The sequence below is a fragment of the Notolabrus celidotus genome, chromosome 7, assembly GCF_009762535.1.
Source record: "Notolabrus celidotus isolate fNotCel1 chromosome 7, fNotCel1.pri, whole genome shotgun sequence".
Classification (NCBI taxonomy): Eukaryota; Metazoa; Chordata; class Actinopteri; order Labriformes; family Labridae; genus Notolabrus; species Notolabrus celidotus.
In genome coordinates this window covers 24108402-24133482 of record NC_048278.1, presented here as the reverse complement: position 1 = coordinate 24133482, position 25081 = coordinate 24108402, and the positions used below count along the sequence as shown (strand labels likewise).

Below are 25081 nucleotides of genomic sequence, written 5' to 3'. Positions count from 1 at the left end.
TCAGCTCCCTCGGATGGTTTAAACTGCTGTTTGAAGTTGAGAGTGTAAAATACAACTTCAAGTTTGATCCGCTGAGCGGACTTTGATCTTGCTTGAAACTGCAGTCATGACTCTAGAAATTGAGTTCTTAATCAATATGAAAGCAGTTAAACTAATTACCAAACCTGAGGTGTTCAGCTCATGAATCCAAGATCCTCTTATCTATCTCTCCAGAAATGTTACCCTTATAAAAGTCTATAAAATAGTGAAAATGTCCATTTCACTGTTCAAGTGGAATGTGTTCTCCTATGGTATTCAAAATCCTGTTTTAATGAATTCTCAAAAAGCATGGGTTATAACTCTAAGGGGAAAAAAACGTTACTTCCGTATTTTATGTTAATTGTATTAAAATTGAGAGATAAACACCAAAATAACTTAAATTTGGTTTTGATGTCTGTTACGATGGGCTGCGCAGGAGAGTTAGGTAATAATTATTTAAAGGACCATCAATATTTGTGTCACCTTTCACAGACATTGACTCCTAAATAGCCAGAACCACTATTGCGAGGCATCCTCACTGGTCTCTGAATGTATATCTTATATTGGTCAGTGATATCCTACCTTAATGTGCTATGTGAGTAGTTACACTATATGCTCCTAGAAACAGAAGGAAAATCAGACATTAATCTGTGCATTGAGACTATTGTCTTTGCCTTTCACTTGATGGTAAGATCTTAGTTTCCAATTACAGCTAGAGTCATTTTACTGCTGATTATTCAAATGAGTGGCAGACAAACTTCCCCCTTCCAACAAAACACAGACAAAGCACAGAACAGGAAGGGAGGCAACTTGCAAGATGAACTTGAGTGATTATTGGCCCATACAAAGACCAACACTGAAGACATCCCAGAGGTGCGCCTCTCCACTGAATCATCCACACAACTTCCTGTTGATCTATGGGCTTGGACCGGTAGACAAAACAGCTCAGGATGACCTTTCAGAGAAGGTAAAGGGTCAACCAACCTAAACAAACAGCGCCTTTTTCCTGAGGGGTTTCCTGCTGAACAACATGAAATGAATCTTCCACAGTCACCATTAACAATTCAAACCACTGTCCCATGCCTTGTTATTGAGAAGACAACAAAAGCAGCCACCATTTCAGAAAAACACTCTCTGGTTTCAGTGCTTTTTCTGATATTTTGCTAATTCATTAACAAAGCGTTTCAGGATGCTGTACCAATTACTTAAAATTTCACTTATTACAGATAGTACTAATGACAACTTAGTTAGATTGTATGTCCATGGATTAAAAAAAAAGTCTATTTGTCCTATGCCATTGTGTATCTCAGGTGCATTTTACACATTCAAAAAGTCTTCTTTTTCAAAAACTGTATTAATCAACACTATAGCATATAATCACCACATCAGTGGTTCAAAGGAAATTTATGAAAATAAATGATGATTGTTTTGAGATACTTGTTAATTTATTTCCATGTTATGCTACTAATAGTCCTACTCCACAAGGTTTCAGAGGGAAAGATTGTAATTTTGTCTCCGGAGCTTTATTTGACTGGTGAAATTCACTTGTTGCTCTTCAATCTAAGATTTCACATTTTGGTATTAGCTTTTATATGTAACATGATATTGAAATGCTGCCTTCACAGTAAAACATTAGTGCCAATGCTGCAAATAGGCAAAAAAAAGGAGAGAAATCTGGCCCATTTCACTGCATAATGTGCACTTCTACTTTTGAACTTGAGAATGTCTTAGTTATTGCCGAAATTAGGGGGAAATATTTGTTTCTGAATTTGACTTACAGTTAATGCTTTTCTACATACCAGTAGTACATACCAATAAATCTGTGCTGATTAATGGGCCATTGGTTGATGTCTGAGCAGTGAGCACACAAGACCGATTTAAAAAATAAACAATTTATGTCTGCAGGCAGCCTCATCAGTGTGGCTGCTTTCGAGCAATGTTAGCGCTTATCCTTATGTCCATCTCGTCATTCTTCATTCAACATTTTACTATAAATTACCTGTCACCATCATCTTTTCTTAATGACAATGTTTTTCACATCCTAAATTACAGCTTAGTAAAACTAAAGCAACGGGCTAGTGTTTACTATTCATTTTTGTTATGATGGATGGAATAATACAGTTTGTTATTGCTTCTAAAATAAACATCAGTCATGTTCGGAAATCTATTGCACAATCCAATGTATTTTACTATTTCATGAATGAATCACAAATCAATTTATAAAATGTTGCTGGCTAAGATAAACATGTATATTTGATTGTAATGTGCATGGAATAGTTGATATTATTATTAAATAGCTGATAGCAAGAAGAAAATAGCAAAAAAGAACAACATGATATCAGCATTATATATTGGCCACTGGCCTGCTAGCTCTTTAATTATTGGCAATGGCCATTTAGGGTTCTACACAGTAGTACCCACAATGCAAGGTCATCAGTGTCACTTTGGTTAATTATCTCAGTACTTTTTCTCAAAAATAGGAAAAATACAATAATCATACTATGGAATGATATTTTTTAATCATTCACCATAGAAACCCAATATTTCTTGTATATAATATCCTAAAACCAGATGTGCTAATATCCTTGTGGAATGTCCAAGATCAACACAAACATTCAGACTTAGCTAAAAGGCTGAAAGCAGTGTGTCCCTCATGTTAGAGCAACCAGTCTTTTCCACTGCTGACAATGCTGAGAAAGCTTTGTTGTTTCCACAATCACGTTTAACTGTGATGTCATGGAGTGCTGAAAAGTGCCCTATTTTAACGCTTATTTGAGATTTGTTTTCTCTTGATAATTGTGACCTTCATTTACTTTAATTGAAATAATGTAAGAGTACGAATCTGCTCTGTTGCAGTTTTCATCAATTTTGTCTCAGTTTTTTTTTCAGTCATAACAAACAAGTTCAAGAACCATGCTCAAAAGATAGAAATACAATTGCAGATAAGGATAACAAAAGTATGAAAAAATAAGTGTGGCAGTATCTTTGAAAAGCAACTATGAATATATAATGGCTATTTAAAAAAAAGTCTGTCACTATATGCTGGGAACAAGAACACCATAGTGCAGATGTGGAGACCGCAAAGAACATTATATGAATGTTAATTTTTAACTTCAGTAAAAATTGCAATTAAAATTCTGTCAGCATCAAAGATCAACAGTATGGGCAACAGAAAAGACCAGATTTCAAAGACCTAGCTTATTCTCTTACATCAGTTTTGACTGTGATTTGTATAATTAATCTCAGTTGAAAAAGGAATTTAAGTAGTCTGATATACAGCACAATATTTACCCATCTGGTAAAAAGTATAAGACTAAGTCACAACTGCTAAACCATCCCAAGAAATGCAACAATTTTGTTACAAGTTTTTTTCATTCTTCAAGCAAACATGCTGCACACTTTCTAGTAACACTATTTCAGAGCTAACAATTTGTTGCTTTCTTGGCCATTTATGGTAGTAAATATAGAGTTTTTGAGTTTTGGACTGTTTGTTGAAATTGAAAGACACTTCTTTGGGCTCTGGGATATTGAACCAACCATTCATAGTTTGCTATTTGACATTATCATTGGCTAGCTAAAATGTAAGCTACCCATAGCGAAAAATTAATGCAATCTATTATATTGTATATTCAAAGCTGCTAGCTTAGAAGTGAGTGAATGCTAATGTTGTTGTTTTTTATTTATTTGTTTGATATAATTTTGTTTTATTGAGTGTGCAAGGGTCTAAATACGTCAGTACATTCTGTGTTTCAAATAATTAGTCATCTTAATTCCCCCCAAAAAACAAAAACAAAACGAAACAAAATAAATTTCATTTGGATTCTGTTTGTGTTTTTCATTCACAATTACAGTTACATTAAATTGATCTCACAGGTAGTTAGTGTCTCTTACACCCACTCTGACACGTTTACACTTGTCCACCATACACCTGCACTGACATATACAGTTGTGCTCATAAGTTTACATACCCTGGCATAATTTATGGTTTCTTGAGTAGTTTCTGTTGTCTTTATGATATAAAAAGAGTAGACACAGTTGTTTGATAAAATGTTGCTTCACCCAACCACTAGCCATGAGTGAAAAAAAAGTTTTTCTCTTATCATTCATATTCTCTGAAAAATGGCCAAAAAAATCACAAATTCTGCCAGGGTATGTAAACTTATGAGCACAACTGTAGACTCACACCAACACACAACACTTACAAACACTTACACACATTAACAAAGCAATTTATAGGGGTGCTCCTTAGAGTTTATGGTAATCAGGTGATTTTGTGGCTTCTCTTAGTCTATAGGGCTTCATAAATTTTGCTCCATATACTGTCAAATAGTTTTTCTTAGATGCTGTCCTCCGATATTGTCCTTTCAATACTCAGATAATATTTCATTAGTGTTTTCCACATTTGAAGTGTAGGTGCTTCCTTATTTTTCCAATTTTGCAGAATAAATTTCTTAAAAACCAATAATGAAAACAAAATTTGACATCTAGATGAGTGTCCTTTTTCGTCACAGTTTTGGAAAAGACAAAACACTGGTGAAAACTCAATTTTATAATCACATATTTTATTTTTTCTCAAGATTTGTTTTTTATTGGCAAAACGCAAGCTTTACAGTACAGGTCCAGTATTTCAAACATATTTTCATGTTTTAAACATAGTCATATGAAAGCATATATATACACATACAAAAAAAAAATAGAAATAAAAATAATAATATATACATACTTAAAATGAAATAATAACTATATATATATATATACTGTATATACATACATACATACATTCATACATACATACATACATACATACATACATACATACATACATACATACATACATACATACATACATACATACATACATACACACACATGCATACACACACATATAAATAAATATAAAAGATAATAATGTTAAATAAAATAATTGTATATATGTACTTCTAATGAGTAAACAGGTAAGTAGCCGAATAAAGCAATGAATATAACAATGACAATCAAAATAAGAGAAAAAATAGTTAGTTATAAGATAAGAAAAAAAAATGTAGATTCAGAGTGGTAATTAAAGAATCGTGAAGGAGAAAATAAAAATGAATATGAATTAATGTATTTAACACACATATCTAGCTTGAGTTTGAATTATCTAATGAATGCGTCAACTGCAATCAAGTGAAGAAATAATAATCACATATTTTAGAGATCCATTTTTCAATATCATCCCAAGTTGTCCTAATTTATGTTGACCAAAAACACAAAGCGAGCTTGGATTTAAAATTGAGCATGAAAAAAAGGCAATGAGAAAAAGGATGATGGAGTGAGTGTGTGCATGTGTGTGTATGTATGTGTGTGTACCTATGGTGTGTACTCAGTGACAGCAGGCTGACTCAGTACAGAGGGCCGGTCCATGTCGTCATCACCGCTCATATATATTTAATGAGGAGGCAGCGGCCACCGGAGAAACTGGCTGCTTCTGGTTTCCAGGCATAAATACAAAGCGGAGCCGGTCTGAGGGAAAAACGGCACAAAGGAAAGCGGAGCACTCTGAAGGTTTTAAAGCTGAAGACTAAGAGTGTCAGGTAACCAGCTGCTCTACTACTCAAACTACATTTTACAGAATGGTCAGAATATTTTTGACGGCGACTCGGTGATGGTTAACATTACATGCGGGTAAAGCAGAATGACAGCTTGTAGCAGTGTGTGTCACAGAAAAATTCAGTGAGAACAGCTCATTTACTGTAGTTTCAACACTGTAACAGACCGTGCATACAGTATAGTTGATGTCAGCCAGTTGTGCGTGTAAATAGGAGAAGGAAAGTGCTGCGCAAAACAACCGGTATAAACAGAGCAGATCAAATGTTAGTGACACTGATGTATTGTAGGTCGCTGTGCGTGTTTTTTGAAGGAGGCTGCACTAAATGCAGCACATATAAAGGTTTTTGGTATATGTTTATTTTGTATTGTTTGTAACCTTGTCTCAAACATATGTTTTCTTTCTCAGACAATTAGTGAGTGGTGAAGTTCTCTCAAACTGCTGCCACTTTGGCATCACAGCATATACGTGGCAGCTCTTTCTATACAGCTGAGTCTATCAGCCAGCTGAGTGCTATACTACCGACTTGATCAGACTCTGTTGTATCATCATATTTTTAAAAAAGATCTGTTTAAGTATTTATCCATTTATTTTACATTTTGACACCAGTTTAGTATAAAGCATCATTTTATGAAAGAGTGGCTGTTTTATTGGTGAATACATCATACACTTTACTGATCTAATTCAAGAAAAGTCCGTTTAGGGCAAGGAAATGACTGAAACCGTTTTTACTAGTACACTGGCAATGTGTTTTTGCTTTCTAATTAACAGTCAGTTTTTCATGTTCAAAGTCACAGATGAAGAGTTTAAGATTGATCAAGTCTGAAGACATAAGGGTTAAAAAGTATAGAGGAATAGGCTTTATTTATCCTTTGACATCACAGCGTGAGTCAAGCTTGACTGGAATCCCCACATGGATTTGTCAGGATGTTACAGTTTCAAAGTTGTTTCCTTCGTAACAGTTAAGATCCAAGCATTACTGATTATTATTTGACCTATTCTGAAACAGTTCAATAGATTCTTAATCCTTTTCTGTAAACAGAACAGAGGGCAACCAAGGACAAGGGCTATACTGTAGTCTTAAGTATTTATCCATTTATTTTACATTTTGACACCAGTTTAGTGTAAACCACCTTTTTATGAAAGAATGGCTGTTTTATTGGTGAATACATCATACACTTTACTGATCTAATTCAAGAAAGGTCCGTTTAGGGCAAGGGAATGACTGAAACAGTTTTTAATGGTACACTGGCAATGTGTTTTTGCTTTCTAATTAACAGTCAGTTATTGATGTTCAAAGTCACAGATGAAGAGTTTAAGATTGATCAAGTCTGAAGACGTAGGTGTTAAAAAAGTATAGAGGAGGAAAAATAGGATTTGGTCAAAGTAAGTGGTCACACTGTCGAATAAATGATGTATAACCTTAAAACCAAAAATGAACCTCCATCACTTGCTCATTACAGATCTTCGAAGCCCAATCACACTTATTGTTATATCATTATAATAAAATTACAGTAACGTATATTTCTTAGATAAGAATAAAATATCTTTTTTTTTAACTTTATGATACAAAGTCTGAAAAGTGGTATCGACATTTTTTTAACAAGAAACTGTTATTTTATTGAAGACACGTACACCTATATATATATTTATTTAACATATATTTGTATGTTGTATCATTGTTGTGATTTGTCCTTGTGTTCTGGTTCAATGTATTGAGTCTGCTGTGCTGTAACTTGTGTTATCAGTGGGGACGACTTCTACTGTCTCAGGGCACTCTTCTCTTTATCTGCACTAGAACATCAAGTGTGGTGCACAGCAGCACAGTGTGTGTGTGTGTGTGTGTGTGTGTGTGTGTGTGTGTGTGTGTGTGTGTGTGTGTGTGTGTGTGTATTTGTATGTGTGTGTGTGTGGGTGTGTGTGGTACTTAAACTCCAAAATCCCAGTTTGGGAAAATCTGGGAGAGAAGTGCGGAATGTCTGTCCTTTGGCATGAACTACACAGTGATTTCTCTTTCCTTTATGCAGGGCTGTACAGATGTTAGTTAGCATGCTAACGCTCACGTGGGACTGATCAAGGAAATGCAGATGTATGTGTATGGACGCAGCTGGGAAGCAGTAAATGCGAGAGGCCGAGGCTCAGACTCAGCAATAAAAAGATATGCGTGCTCTTAAAAAAGGCCACCGGGGATGCACTGTACTGTTGCCATTTCTAGGTCAGTGGTAGCACCCCCCGCCCCCCAACCCTCCCTCCACTTTGATTACTTGACTCCACCCTGAGCCACCTATCTACCCGAGGCCAGTCCACACATGCATCTGTGGTGGTGGTGATGTAAAGTGTGGGGCCACGGCATGTGGCGAGTGATTTCACCAGCCGTCGAATTACAAGTGACAAGGAAGAGATGCACAATCTGTTAGCGAGGGCTGGAGTGTGAAGTGATTGAACAATGTCTATGAAACACATCTGCACATCTGTTCATTTAAGGAATGAAGCCCTGAAATAGGCTTTATTTTATCCTTTGACATCAAGCTTGACTGGAATCCCCACATGGATTTGTCAGGATGTTACAATTTCAAAGTTGTTTCCTTCATAATATAGTTAAGAGCCACACATTACTGGTTATATTTGACCTATTTTGAAACAGTTCAACAGATTCTTAATCCTTTTCTGTAAATAGACAGAGGGCAACCAAGGACAAGGGCTATACTGTAGTTTTGAGTAGGTCTCCAGGACAGCTTGCAGTATGAAGAACACATTATTAACACAGTACAGCAAGTGTTCAGATTAGTCTGATGTGGCTGGGGCTTCATTACCTTCTGTGAATCTGTTCTTCACATCCTTTAGACTACATGTATCCTCTGAACCAGCTGTTTGAGAGTAAAAAAAAAGGGATCTGATCATGGGAGAAGGGATTATGAACATGGAAGCATCTTTGTTAAACCAAAAGCTGAGCGCTCCTAGCAGGAAACACATCTTTTAATTACTCTTTCTACCCTTTAGTAATTATGTGACTGTTAAGGCACAGCATGGGTGCCACATTCCTTTAATGGGATTTGATTGCCTGCGTTGTAAAACCAGTGCTATGTAGGTTAATTATTAGGTAAATCAGTACAGTCTGCTATTGCCACATACTTATTTACAACAATAAGTGACTCCATGAGGTAATAATGAAAGCAAACGTTTGTGATACGCCTTGTAATCCACAACAACAGGGAAACAGATACCCGTGTGTTTACAAAAAACAGAACAAACACAGCTACCAGTACATCCTCATGTTGTCAGATCAGATGTGTTTGTGTACAGTTGTTGTTGACCACAAAGCAGCATCCTCTGTGACCCTCATCTGTACCAGCAGTAGAGGATAAAAGAGCAGCAGTCATAGAACAGTGAGAGCTGAAAACACTCTCCAAAGAGACACAGCAGTTTGAACCATCCATCCTTTATTTGACAGCACATGTAAACAAACATATTAACCTCAATTCAGTGCCTCAAATTTAATCTGTGTGAGCTCTATCATTTCAGGTAATTCTACTTTGGTTGCTACAGAAATAACACATTGAATCTACATTACTTTTTAATTTTCTTTGAGGCTTTTGAAGGCTTATGTCAACCTAAATACAAAGCCTCCACAGCTCTTCAGTATAGGAGACTGAACTGGAACTGAAACCTGGCTTCACTTAGTCCCATACAATTGTAACTCAGTGTAAGTGTGGTTTGTTTATTTATTTATTTATTTATTCATTTAAAGGGACAGTGCATTATTAATTAACATTTCAGCGTAGTATCCATGTAAATATGCCAGAGTTAACCATAACGCTAATTTCCATCCGTAGCCCTGGCCGGTCAAAACAGACTTCATAACAAACGATAAATAAAGAAAAATAACAGATGGAAACAACACATCATAATAGCATGACAATGAAAACAACAATACATCACAAGAGCATAAGTTATACAAAAGTGCAAATAAGCGTATTAAAGGGCCATTCAGCAGTAATGTGACGAGAACTGAAGTGCAGACCGGTGACTCCTCCTTTGTGATATTTAAATCAAATTTTAAACTTTCAAGGAATAAAATAATAAGTTAAAATCCTAGTGAAGAACAAACTGTTATATTCAACAAGAAACAAAATTTCACTAAAACATAATATCACCTTGAGGCAGTCAGGATCCTTGGTGAGAAAAACTGCACAAATAAGTGAAAACCACAAATCCTGACCCACATGTGTTGGAGGTCAGCGTTAAGACTCTTGCAGACTTTGAAACAGGGAGTATTAGAGATTTACAGAAATCCCTGCATATGACCTCTTTAGTTCTGACATATGTTCCCCCCTCACACATCTTTTCTTGCAGTGTTAGCTGCTTTCCTCCCTGATTCTCCTTTTTCAGCCCTTACTGATCATGTGACAGCTGAGCCGTCAAAATTCATAACTTGCTTGGAAACACAGTTTCACAGAGGTTAAAGTTGAGCCAGGTTCAAAACAAGAGGGAAACGTTTCCCTTTGTTAATGTAAACTGCATGTAATGTAATTGTGTAGTTCTCACACTCTGTGTATTTCTACATTGTACCATATGTCCAGTGTTGCTGTGAAACAAAGCAGAGAGAGGACTGTGTTACAGCAGGATATTACCATCTTACCTCATAGGACTTGATATTATATTTCATGTATTCAGGAAAGAAAAAAAAAAGAGACACATTTTCAAATTGAAAGCCCTCAGATTACAGTTTTCAACTGTAAACATCCTCAACAAAAAACTGCCTCTTAGCATCATAATGTTTTCAGAGAAGACTCCCACTGGTTATTCTCACGCACAGCTGTCCATACATTTATGACAAGCAGCCTTGTGAACTGGAAAAACAAGGTCGCTTGTGTGCTCTACAGTCTGATGATGGAATCTGAATGTTTGTGACCTGAAGCAATTCTTGGTATAATTGAAGATAGTTCAGAAATAATTCATTACAGTTTGCTTCCACTTTAGCAGAATAACAGGTTGTATGAGGACTAATATTATTCATTAGGCCATATGATCGATTAAAAGTCATTACGCAGTGAGTAGACTGAATAATGTCATCATACCATGAAACTAAAGAGACAGAATTGGGGTATAATTCGGTGTAAGTAACATTATCAGTGATAGAACGGTTTATATAGACAGTCATGAACAGTAATATTCATGAAGACTGTTAATATTTACTGTTGCTGTCAAATCAGATTACTAAGAGCAGTCTTTCTATTTTCTTTCTAGTTTCACTCTGATTCAGTTTTAATGGTTCTTTACCTGAAATATGTGTCCCTGGCATGTCTACAAACCCCCCGAGGATGAAAAAAATCCATTCTGCCCCTGTTTTGATTTCTACACCTTTCTGTAATGTGTGTGAAACGAGCCGTTTCAGACTTCTGTGTTTTTGTTACGTAACAACAATATCCGGTCTGTCACGGAGTCAGAGCTCAGAGCTTGTTCAGCCCATAGACTGTATAAAATAATACTGATCCCTCCCCCGTTTTTCATTACCTGCACAAATGTGTGGTAACAAGGAGCTTAGGAGGGAGGCATGCTAGTTGTAAGCTGTCTTAATAAACACAAAGGTCGGTTTTACTCCCCACGTCTGCAGATTTGAAGATCTAGTGGAGGATTTTTATTTATCATGGATAAGTGCTAGCGCTAGTTAGCATAGCTACATAGCTACATGTCGTAGCTGCAGCTGTGTACCAAGACACACGTCGACATACTGACAAATAAAACAACAAGAAACACAGAATCTGTGACCAATCCTTCAGAAAAGGTCCCGCTGCCATTCTGGCAGAGGTCGGTTTTACTTCCCACGTCTGCAGATTTGAAGATCTAGTGGATGATTTTTATTTATCATGGATAAGTGCTAGCGCTAGTTAGCATAGCCACATAGCTACATGTCGTAGCAGTGTACCAAGACACACGTCTACATACTGATAAAATAAACAACAAGAAACACTAAATCTATGACCAATCGTTCAGAAAGGTCCTGCTACAGGCGCCTCTCCGTCAGGATCAGATTCTGGATCAGATTCAGAGGGTTGAAGTAACGCGATCTCTGAGCAGCCGTGTATATTTAGCCAACATGTAAACATTAGATCAACGTGCTGGAGAGCCGAGGCACATCCACTTCCGGAGGGGGCGTGGTCAGAGAGAAAACAGAGTGGTTCTGAAGAGGACTGAAGAAGAGGGGTTTTCAGGCATGCCAAAATCTGATTTCAAAGTGTTTTTTTTGAGCATAAACTTTAAAGACATGTTTTGGGGACCTCTTAGACCAATATATATTGATGAAAAAAGCGTGATATGTCACCTTTAAAGGAGCAAGGACGCTCACATTCCTGGCTCTTGAAAAGGAGTTTGGCTGGCTGTTTATTTATGTTGACACTTTTTGAAGTCTAACACATAAAGAGAACAGTACAGGTAATGAGTTAGAAACACAAGAACACAGCACTAAAGAGGAAGAATTATCTCAGAGGAGATTATAAAGAACATTTTCATGATTTTTTTATCCTTTTTGGGGGGTGAAAGTCAAGATGTGACGGTCAATGAAAAGCCATGGAATGGGAGAGCCTCTTAGAGTTAGTCTTAATCTAGATGAAAGACAGGAAAAACTTGAGCACTCATCTTTAGAAAAAAGGTTAAAATGCAGGTTAATTAAGTTCTATTAAAAGAACATGGTAAAAAAGTGTTTTGACACATTTCAACATCAAGCCTTCTTCTTCTGGAAGTTACAGCCATGTGGTGAAACAACAGAAACGCAGGTATAAGCATTCAGCTGGCAGAATCTACCCCTCTGATTGAGAGACAAATGTAGTGCAGTTTATTAAGTGTCTTATTCATATGTGTTTAATATGTTATGTTCATATGCAGATATTTTTGTATATATAAACACACTCAGACACTGGGATGTTTCACTTAAATTCATCTTAGGAGCCTGCTCCCTGCTGACCTGCTGACTTCTTTATAGACTGCCCCTTGGTAACTTCATGAACTAAAGTCACCTCTAATTCTTTGGTTGACTTGATTGCTTTACTCTTAGACTTCCAGATTAACTCACCCTTTGTGTTTAGTTACTTCAACACACGTTGCTGTAACTTCCTGCAGTGCAATAGTCACTGTCTGAACAACGAGTCGTAGGCGTAACTGGAAATATTTTCAGTCTCATGCATGTATAGGATTATGACTTCTGTGCACAAGATGATGTTTTTGTTCTCAGAAGATGGAGCGAATGTTCTCTTGTACAAGTAATAAACCACATTTTTATTTGTTCAATTCAACTTGAAAAGTTAGATTTTGTGGAAAGAAGTTTCAGCTTCAAAGAATTTAGGTTCTCCTCAGTTTACAAAAAACCTTTTGTTAATTTGTATCGATCAGTTAGATGATTTATAAAATCTTGACCCCATATTCCAAAGGTGAGAATACTGCATCAACAGAGAGATACAGTGATCCGTATCTGAAAATACCCAGTGCAGACATGATATAGGAGGTAACATATTGCTAACCGGTATGCAACCCAGTATGACCCACCCATGTTTACAGTCTTTGAAAGCTGCTTCACTGTACTCTTTCCTAGGTAACGTTATGTGCCACTTATAGATCAAACCGTAATCACCTCAAAGGATAAATTGAGTTTTCTGTCTGTCACTCTTCTGACTTGCTGTAACAAGGGTGCCTTTCTTTTCATTTAGACTCCACCGAAGAGGAGCTTGGACGGCATGCAAAGTTGTGAAATTTCGTCAGACAGCACTGATGATCCTCTTAGTAGCGCCCTACGCACCCATCGGCAGCCTCGAATAGTAGTGATTGGTGCTGGCTTGGCCGCCTTTCTGCAGCTAGAGTCCTACTGGCAAACGGCTTCACGGATGTCACTGTCCCTAGAGGCTTCAGACACATCGGAGGGAGAGTTCAAGGTGTTCAGCAAGGTGAACAATCATATCTCCCTCTCTCTCTTATTCTCCTTTATCCCTCTATTCAACCCCAACGCAGTCAAAGCAGGTGGCTGTCTAACATGAGTCTGGTTCTGCCCGAGGTTTCTGCCTGTTAAAACGAAGTTTTTCCTTCTCATTAACAGCAACACAAACTGCTTTCTTTAAAAGAACACAAAACATTATTTATGGTTTACCTAGATGCCACTCCATTTAGGCTTTGTGCTCTTTTGGCATGAGAGGAGACTTCTTCAAGCAAGTTAATCACTAAAAAGTGCCAGATTAAAGTTAGCTCTTCCTTTTTTTCCCTTGGACTCAATGTCTCCCCAGCTCAGCTTTAAGAAATGAAAAGCTTCCTACCCCAGCTGTCAGATTACACAAATGTGATTCAGTGTGTTAGTCAGCGCCTGTAATTGATTTACCTCAAGACAGACCCAGGCTGGATATTTCCAGACTTTATGTTGAATTGCAACCTTTCAGTCTTACTACAGGCATGAGTGAGGTCAAACTACTTTAAATTTGAGGGTATGCAGATGTAATTTTCCAGAGCTTTCTGTAAAATTGTAAGTGTTCATTCATATCACTGTTATGCCAAAAAAGCAAACTGTTCATTGTCTGGTTCTGCTCACAAAAGGGATTGTAGTCATCTTTTCTGTAACCGCACATACGTGTCTTAACATACCAGAATTGTGCGTTTCTAAAAGGGAGTGCACACTTGAAGAAAACCTGTTATCTAGATCAAAAAGAAAAGCTAAACACAGGGTTGAGTGTTTGTTTTCTCCATTGAATGCACTCGTTTTATGGCTTTAATACTTTCTGTGAAAGAAGTTAAGAGGGATCCTTGGAAACCTTTTGTCGACGGTTCTTATATTTTGTACTCTGTACTTGTAGCTGCGGAAGCTACTTTGCATCCATAGTCATTGTCACCATATATTCCAAATTTGAAAAACTTTAATGTACTGCAAAATGCAAAGAGAATTTAAACATGTTTTTTTAACTGAGGGAGGTGCTTTTATTTGATAAAACAGCTTGAGAAAGACAAGAAATATGGGGAGAAAGACAGAAAAAGGGTGCACCAAATCCTGTCAGGACGGGGAATTCTTCCTGCGACTACTGCAGCCCCTGTACATTAGACATCTGCTCTACCAACTAAGCTAAACCACCATGCCAAAATATTATTAGGGTGCTGTTTTATGTAGGCCTTATCAGGATTGGATTGTGTGAACTAGTGGGGCAAAGGCCAAACTGTAATAGACTGTATTACAGACTGTAATATTTAATTTAACTGTGATCATTAAGTCCTGCTCATATTTACTCAGAAAACCCATCCAATCAGCCTGTTGTATGTCCATGCAATCAGCTCTGTTAGCCTTAATAACCTGGGCAAATACACATATCAGACACACTTCATCATACAAGCAGAATAAAGAAGCTCTCACCTGTATGCTTCAGTGAACTCGTATATTTCCCCCAGAATATAAACATAACCTCGGTCAGAGAAAGTCGCCTGCCACTGATTTCCAGGATACAAATTCTGCTTGGCAAGAGCAAAAAATAAAAAAGACAGGGACAGCATCTGCTCATGGCGCTGGTACTGCACAGACATAAAAGAGGTCACATGTAAAACCGCACTCCCGCTGCTCTCCAATGTAAACCTTCAGGTCAGCACATGTACATCTGGCTCTGTTATATAATGTGTCTTATGTGCTGAAACATTATGTAATCATGAAGCATCATGAAGCTATTTAGTCTCGGCATCAGCCCATTTCTATATATAAATGAATGTAGATAAACCAAGTGTGATGACATCATTCTCGGAGAAAATATTAAATTGATTGTACCACAGCTGGTCATTTTACCCCATCCAATTTTATAACGCTTAAAGTTATTGTGATTCACAAAACAGTCCGACACAAGGTCTTTCAAAGCCGTGCAGGTGGTGCTCACAAAGATGCTACTCTCCACGGATCTGTGTTGTTCTTTATGTTTTGTAGGAACAGCAACATTGGAGCTTGGAGCCACTTGATACATGGCGCCAATGGGAACCCAGTGTACCACCTGGCAGAGGAGAACGGGCTGCTGGAGCACACCACGGACGGGGAGAAGAGCGAGGGACGAATCAGCCTGTACACCAAAATGGCTTGTGGCCCATCACCAGACCAGCGAGGGAAGAGAATCCCCAAGGACCTGGTGGAGGAGTTCAGTGACCTGTACAACGAGGTGAGGGACACATGTGCGCACAGGTACACACATGAATTCACTTTGATATAGACAAAGTGATTCAACTAGGGCCACAGGATAAAGGTGTTTTTTGTTCAGCTTGTACGTGCAAGTTATGCAAAATGGACCGTGATGACTCTGTGACATACGGGTGCCAACCACAGTCACAGCTGACACACCTAATAATCAGTTGCAGAATTATTATTTATTATGTATTATTATTATTTTTTAAGTTATATTTTTGGAGCATTTTCGCCTTTAATTGATAGGACAGCTGAAGAGAGACAGGACACGTGGGGAGTAGAGAGTGGGAGAGGACATGCAAGTAAATGGTGGAGGCTGGAATCGAACCTGCGACCTCTGCAGCGAGGGCTATGGCCTCTGTATATGGGGCACGCTTGGACAGCTAGGCCAACAACACCCCGCATAATTATTGTCTGACTAGAACATGTTAGTTCTAGACGCAAGCTATTGTTTTCTATGTATAATGTGCATTTTAATATAATTAAAATGATTGTCATCATAAAACATAATTTATGACATGCAAGGGCTGCCAAAGTAATCCGCTGACAGTGGCTGAGCTCACTTTGACTCCAACATCTTGGAAGACGTAGCCGCATTCTCAAGAATGCACACAAACTAGTTTACCAAGATCAACAAGCTCCCTAAATGTCATCACAACACTTTGGCTTGATGGCCAGCCAGAAAAATGTGGGTTGCCTAGTTTTTCCAAAGTCTCTTTTCTGGCTACACCAGTGCCGTGAAGCCAAAAAACTGTTGGGCTGAATTTTTGTAAATGTGAGAAAAATTACCTCTAGAATTCCCCCTTGATAGAGAGTGCAGCCATAACAACATTGATACTTAAGCTTTAATATTTCACGCATTCAACTTCAATAAATGGCTACAGCCAGATAGAAAAGCATAGCACACTGCTCATGCTTTAACAGCTTTAAAGCTACTTAAGAGGAGAATCAGATGCACAAAAGTGAATGTTCCTTTCATGCCACTCACCAAGACAAACCGCTGCCATTATTATACATATAAATTATGTTCTGCCTCTTGAGGTGAACCACTTCAATTTCAACATGCTTGCTGAAATTTCCTCAAACGGCCATCTTGTCAGTCTCTCTTTCTCCTCTGTAGCAGGCACTGGTAGAGCACAGTTATCATCCTGTAAGTAGGTCACTCTGGAAAAGCGGTTACAGGCAACGGTATAGAACACACAGAAGACATTTTGTTTTCATTAACTCTTGTACCTCTGTGTTTTCTGTATGACCTCGGGGTCCACAACAAAGCCCTTGGCGCTGTGACCTTGTGATAAATCTTCTAAATGGAATTTCACACCTTTAGCAAGCTTCAGCATCCGAAAGATCGGATATATGTTGCCTTGACTACATTTAGCTTCTCTGTTCAGCCATCATCATCATCAGTCTTCTATCAATATTCCCTCTCTCACCTGTTAGCCTTTGACTTTTAAATCGCGCTGCCCTTAAATGTCAAACAGAGTGGACAGCTCTAATACTTAGGGTGTACAGTTGCAAGAAGAAGTATGTGAACCCATTGGAATTACCTGGATTTCTGCATATATTGTTCATAAAATGTGCTCTGATCTTCATCTAAGTCCCAACATAAACAAACACAGTCTGCTTAAACAATACCACAAAAAATATATATTTGTATTCATGTTTTTATTGACCACACATGTAAACATTCACAGGGCAGGGTGGAAAAATATGTGAACCCCTAGGCTAAGGACTTCGGTAAGAGCTAATTTGAGTCTGAAGTCTGCCTACCTGGTGTCCAATCAATAAGAAGAGATTGGTGGTGTTGGTTAAAGCTGCCCTGCGCTATAAAACACACTTTTTCTTGCAAGTGTATTTAAAAAACATGACCTGACCAGTAAATCCTTCAGGATTCTTCTCTGGCCTTGTTATGAAAAAACGAAAAAAACTAAGGCTATGCTCTGGGTCACCTCACCTTGATGACTCTTTGTGATGCCTTTCATCATTATGTAAAGTAATGAAGACTCTGATATTACCTTTTCTTCCACCTACATCCTTTTTGAGTGGTTTGTGTCATCAGTAGTCTTTCTAGTATGTTTACCATTTGAGACAAAGTACTGACCTGATCAGCACTGAGCTAACCTGAGCTGGACTTGTATTTTCTTGCTTGCACCCTCACCCTGCTTTCTTTACACCCTTCCTCATTCCCCTTCCTCCGGACGAACCCTCCGTCTCTGGCCGTTCGCCCTCCTTTAGGTGTACGAGCTGACTCAGGAGTTCTTCCAGAATGGGAAGCCAGTTTGTGCTGAGAGTCAGAACAGCGTTGGAGTCTTTACACGGGACGTGGTGCGCAAGAGGATCATGTTGGATCCTGATGACTCTGAGAGCACCAAGAAGCTCAAACTGTCCATGCTTCAACAGTACCTCAAGGTGTGTAAGTTTGTGTGTGTGACTCTGTGCTTGATATCCATCTCCCTTTCCCCAGGGTATCGTGTTGCAGTTTTGTAGAGACTTTAAGCTAAAACAGAAAGAAACACATAAATCAGAGATGTGGAGAATAAAGTAACAAACCAATAAATCTCTTGGAAAAGGAAATTGATGTAATCTGTTTGCCTGCTGGCACTGATAGTCAGGGTTGCTGGGCAATAATTACTTATTAATGCAAACAGATTGGTTTGCGAATAGAAGAGTAGTCATGACCTTTGATGTCATTTCTTCTTATGCATAAATCATGTTAATACCCAATGACAGACATTTAGGGATAAGGGTGTTTTATTTGAAGCAGAGCTGTTACTGCACACTCAAGAGTTGTAGTCAGCTCAGAAATGTACCTTTCTGACAGCTTTCTTGAATAATATAATTATTATTATTATTAGTAGTAGTAGTAGTAATAATTATTATTATTAGAATAATGATAATAAAAGTTAAAATGTTATGATAATGATGTTAACAAGAATAATAATTATTATTATCATTTTTATTATTGGGGCGCTGGTGGCCTAGCGGTTTAAGACTACCAGCTGTCTAAGACTACCAGCTGTCCTGTCCAAATCGCTGTAAAGCACTTTGGGTTGCATTTTATTTGTATGAAAGGTGCTATATAAATAATGCTTGATTGATTGATTGATTAGAGGCAACCCCCCAAAATAAAATAAATATATTAGTAATACTACTACTACTACAACTACAACTACATCTACTACTACTACTACTACTAACAATAATAATAATAACAATAACAATAACATAATAATAATATAATAATAATGATAACAAACAGATTATTATAATTTGTTTTATAATAATAATAATAATAATAATATAATAATAATTGTTATTATTATTTCACATTTTATTTTTATAGTGCTTTTCAAATTACTGTTTTAATGAGTTTTTTGTTTTTTATCTGACAATCGTACATTTTAAGGTTGTCAAAAAGGGAGAAAGCCAGCAAATCATCACATACAAAAGTTGCAACTAGTTTTATTTGAGAGAAATAACTAACCCTCTGTTTCAGGGTTACATTTTTTTTTTTTTTTGTAACGCTTACAAAGCTCACTGATTAAAACACTATGCATGATTTAGTAACTTATTTATTAACAACGCTGAATTCAAACACTTTTTTCCATGTTAATCTTGGTTATGTTACAGACAATTCTTTAAAAGCTGGTAGCGGTAATTTTCTACCATAAAATGAAATGCTTATTATGATTACTGGTTGTGATCTCTCTGTTTATTCATCTGGATCAAGTCTAAATTCCTTCATTGCATTTCTAAATATTTACTTCACTGTATTCATATATAACTACATAGCTAACTATACATCACTGCTAAACATATCTTGTGTACTCCTCCATTTAATCCTGCCTACACACCAACACACAGGAACAGAACATGTAGTGAAATGCACCAGGTAACCTTGAGCACTATTTAATGAAGCACACATAGTAACATATTAATGTTCTAACCACCAGAAGGTGTCATCTGAATAGATATTACAGTATGTGTCCCCAGTATGTTTAGTTTACTGAATTCCTGGAGTGTGTTTGTAAAACTGCCTGAGGTAATGCGTCTGCAGACATCAGGTGGAACACAACTGACTCTGTGTCAACATTTTCTCTTGTTTTAGGTGGAGAGTTGTGAAAGCAGCTCTCCCAGTATGGATGAGGTGTCCCTGAGCGAGTTTGGTGAGTGGACGGAGATTCCAGGTGCACATTATGTCATTCCTGAAGGTTTCATGAAGATCGTGGAGCTACTGGCCCAGGACATCCCGTCCCACACCATCTGCCTTAGCAAACCTGTCCGCCGCATCCACTGGAACTACTCCGCCCAGCAACACCAAGAGGTGATCGCGAAACGCATTGACACCAACCGTGACAACCACAACGAAAACCACCACAGCCATCGACCTCATGAAGACCCTCTGATCCTGGGTCACCCTATCTATGTGGAGTGCGAAGACGAAGAGTGGATAGAAGCCGACCATGTGATCATTACGGCCTCTCTGGGAGTCCTAAAGCAGAACCACGAGGTCATGTTCTCCCCCTCTCTGCCGGAGGACAAAGTTCTCGCCATCGAGAAACTGGGCATCAGCACCACAGATAAGATCTTCTTAGAGTACGAGGAGCCCTTCTGGAGCCCTGAGTGCAACAGCATCCAGTTTGTGTGGAGGATGAGGCTCAGCTAGAACAGCTGGTTTACCCTGAGGAGCTGTGGTACAAGAAGATCTGCAGCTTTGATGTTCTGTACCCGCCTGAGCGCTACGGCTACATGCTGAGCGGCTGGATCTGTGGGCAGGAGGCGCTGCACATGGAGCGCTGTGATGATGAAACTGTGGCTGAGACCTGCACTGAGCTGCTCAGACGCTTTACAGGTGAGGACAATGGACACATGACAGAGAAGGTTATCAATCATGTATCCTGTTTCCACCATGTCTATCAGTGGGGCCAGGGTTTTGTGATTTGGGAGCTTTTCAGGGCTGGAATGTTTAAATCAGTCGATAACTTTTGACAAAAAAACCCCAAAACCATAAAGTTAAGGAGAAAACAAGATCCATTTATCCAGATAGGTCATTAAGAAAAGTGTCTTTGGATAAACCCAATACTTGAGCTATGAGTAAAATGACTGTAGCAAAATTAGAGTTGGATACTTTACCTTTTATTAACGCTACTACATAAACATTTCACATCCTACTAGCTAGCAGCTGCTCGCCAGATGTAGTTTACATTATCCTGAGGCACACACATGACAGAAGAAGCGCACTTTCTGTCCACATGCTAACATTCTGTATTGATGCTGCTCGGTCAAACAGTCCTCTTCTTCATCCTTCCCTCCATTTTTGGCAGCACATTGTCCAACCATGTTAGCAGTTAGCATCCTCGTTTCTGTAACTGTCTATCGCCATCATCACCATCATGTCCTCTTCTTGTTTTTTAGGGATAAATGGTAAAATTAACTTGTACTTATATAGCGCTTTTCTAGTCTTTCTGACCACTCAGCGCTTTTATACTACTCGTCACATTCACCCATTCACTCACTGATTGTACAGTAGAGGCTGCTACAGTAAGGGATCCATCAGTGTTAGCTGATCTCATTCGTTCACATTCACACACCTCTGAACAACAGAGGGAGCAATTCAGGGTTTAGTGTCTTGCTCAAGGACACTTCGGCATGTGACTGCCAGAGCTGGGATCGAACCGCCAACCTTCCGATTGATAGACGATCGACTCTGCCCACTGAACAAATGTCAATCAGCCAATTATTTGACAACATACATAAGAACACATGAACTAAATACCTTCAGACAATACAAACCCACCAATCAAATTGCAGAACACGCATAAAAGGTCATCATTACTAGGATTAGTGTAACATCATAACCTAAATGAAATATGAACAAAGTTCGTTGTGAACATAAAAGGAGGCCTGTTTGCAATTTTATACATTTTATTTGACTGAAACAGACAATATTTACTTCCCCCTTGGTTATAGCTTGTTAAACTCTGACTAGTCTTAAACTAACACTGTAGCCTGAGGCTGAGCCTGTGTGCTCAATGACTCATTAACAGGGTTGGGACATTGCATTTTATACAAAGGATTAGACACAAGCTTCAGCTGTGACGCAAGTGACTTATTTCATGGAAAAAGGTTGAAAGATGATACAGCTGAATGACTCGCCTGTCTGCTTTTGTGTCCAGTTAGCAGCAGCTAACTGCTCTGCTGTCACCAGCACTGGGCAGTAATGATGTGTTAGATAACAAGGTGAAGAGGGCTTTAACTCTGATGCAAACTCATACAAAGGACACAAGTGTTGTATTTTCTCTGAGGGTAATTCCATGTTTTATGAGGGAATTTTCCTGAAAAAAACAAAGATAATGTAGCGACAGTTTGTAGACTTGACTGTGAGTTGACTCATGTTTGTAGTTTGGAAGCAGATTAAGAGCGGGCGGATAGAAATGGATTAGATTATTACTTGTAAAGTGATTGCCTCAGAAATAGGTCACAGTGTGAGTACAGAAACAGTGACTGTCTCTTCATGATGAGGTCAGAGGACCTCCTATAGACGCAGACGGAGAAACCACACACACACACACACACACACACACACACCACACACACACACACACACACACACACACACACGCACACACACACACACACACACACACACACACACACATAAGGACATACGCTTTGCTCATTTAGGTCAGTGTAGTTTAATCCCCTCAGCTGCTGCTTGATTACATATAGACTAGCTGGAGCCTCTCATAGGGTCACCAGTTGGTTATTGTTGGCAGATTGAAAATCCCAGTTTAAAGCTGTAACTTACAGTACTTTGAACTGGTTTGATTCTATAGCTTACTGGATTAGTTAGACACCAGACTTGATGATTGTCATTCAGTTTTTTGTCTGCCATTTGTCATCCTAACGCTGTGTCTCGGTTCCTCCGTCTGTCCACAGGAAACCCCGACATTCCAAAGCCCTGGCGCGTCCTGCGCTCCTCGTGGGGCAGTAACCCCTACATCCGAGGGTCTTACTCCTTCACCAGGGTGGGCTCCAGCGGGGAGGACTGTGAAAGGCTGGCCATGCCGTTGCCTTACGCCAACAGCACCAAGGCTCCAGTAAGAGGACCACAAAACCCCCCCCCAAAAAAAACACACACTCACACCAAAAAAAAACCAAACAAATCCACTATTTAATGAGAAGAGAAGTCTTAAAACAGAAATGTATATTGATAGACTTTTTGTTGTTTGAGCCAAGAGTATGTTATAAACTGAAATATTTAAAGTACAAAATAATTCACTCATTTTTTTGGGGGGTTTATCAGACTTCTTTAGCTGCAAACTCCAAACAGTTGAGGGTTAACGTCCATAAAAACATGTAGCACTGCATTTTATTGATTTGTAATTTTCCAATGTTTTCCTTTTGAGTTGTTCTTATTGGAACAGTGCAATTTGTCAATACCTTAAAGAAGAAATAAAGGTAGAGTTTTGAGATATTATTCATTAAAAGAACGTATACAATAAAACCAAAATATATGTTCAGATTTTTTTCTGTTACTGGATCCTTTTTCCTAATACAGATTTAATTCTTGCTTTTTATAAACAATCATGATCTGCACATTTATGGTTCATAGAGTCTTTAGATAATGATAGCGGTTTAACGACTGGAAATTTTCCAAATGAATATGGCTCTTTCTTGTAGCCACCGATGATGAACATTTCCTTGTTATGAAATGTTGTATATGTTAATTCTATTCGTGGCGCTCTCACTCTGTAGATATTGTGAGTTGTCACTTCCACTGCAGCTGTGTGTCCCCCTGTACTGTACACTCAGTTGTTTACAATCCCTGCCCGCTCACTGAGAGCATCTGGTGAGCACAGCCGTGTCATCACTAACATGTTACATGGCAGCACACTCAGAGCAAATACAGCTGGTGTCAGGGGGGGTTATGAGAGCGGATTTTTGGCTTGCAGTCTAGACCATGAAACCTGAGGTGCTGAGGGTGGGGGTAAAGGGGGAGTAAAGGGTGGGTTTGTGTGCACACTTGACACTGCTGAAGGAACAGCATGACCCAACACTGAACTGAAGTCCTTCCAGAGGCGTCATACTGAAATCTTAAGCCTTATGTCACTTTAGTCTTGTACATGCACACAGAGCAGTAACAGGGGTATAAGTGAGGACATAAAAATAGTGAGAGGACAAAAATATCAACATTACATTTTTCCCTTTTCATCTATGCTCATTTTTCCTTCTTTCCTTCCTCAGCCTCTTCAGGTCCTGTTCGCAGGAGAGGCCACCCACAGAAAATACTATTCCACTACCCATGGTGCTTTGCTGTCAGGACAGAGAGAAGCCACTCTTCTAACAGAGATGTACCAGGACTTGCACAGGGCGGACACCACAAAGCCTAATCTGTAAAATAAACCGAACCTCTTACTAGTGAAAACAAGAGACAACTGTTGAGTTTGACACTTTTTATCTTGGTGATTAAGTTATACTTAAAAGCATAGCTTGGGCATTATTACATTGATAACAATGAGTATTGTTTCTATTGTACTGTAGATCTAAATCTTGCTAAATTTTATTTGAGATGTACTGTTCAAAAGTTGCCAATGGTGCTGTCATTTCTCGTCGTTATTATTCTGTCATGTTTTTTTAAATCAGTAATTTAATGTTTATAACAACAGCATCTGTAATTTAACTTGTTTTTTGTAAGTGCCTTCTGTACGTAACGTTATGTTATCTCAAAAATAATGGAAATACTACATAAAACTGATAAAGTTCTAACAAAATTAAAACGATATCATGATCCAACATGAGTGCTTTAGACTTTTTAACTCATTCAAACCAGGGAATCTCCTCTCCATTCACTTCTGTCCTCCTGAACACTTTCCAGGAAAGTTCAACCACAGACAGAAGCTGTTTCCATGCTTCCTTCGTTCTTCTGTGATTTAAGTTAAGGAGAGGAAGGCAAGTGAGTGAAAACGGAAAGAAAAGAAAGAGTTCCAAATCCACAAAGCTGTGCCAAAGTGACAGATGGTGAAAGAACAGACCTCAACCCTGTCCTCTCTCCTGTTGGACGGCAGTGGAAATCCTTATCTAAAGAATGATGATCAGGCCAGGACAAGTTTTAATTAGCCAAAAATACAGGAAAATTAGTTAAAAAATGTAATAATGTTATAAAATACAGTGACTTCAAATTTTGTCTGAGTGAGTTCAGAGAAAATCCGTCTTCAAATGTCCATGATTTTCATTAATAATTGTATAAAATGAGTTTTGTCTTTTTGTCTGTTCACAAGAAGCATGCAAATCAA

The 25081-nt window shown here is 38.4% G+C and overlaps 1 protein-coding gene across 1 annotated transcript; it reads left to right on the top strand.

Moving 5' to 3' along the window:
* Window positions 1-5456: 5456 nt before the first annotated feature.
* Window positions 5457-24581, top strand: smox (spermine oxidase). Its single transcript, XM_034687717.1, is given in 10 exon segments — window positions 5457-5591; window positions 13306-13435; window positions 13438-13539; window positions 15537-15563; window positions 15566-15762; window positions 18021-18194; window positions 19894-20431; window positions 20434-20637; window positions 22725-22885; window positions 24033-24581. Coding segments are annotated over 9 exon segments (1659 nt in total). The 5' UTR covers window positions 5457-5591; window positions 13306-13332; the 3' UTR covers window positions 24186-24581.
* Window positions 24582-25081: the final 500 nt, after the last annotated feature.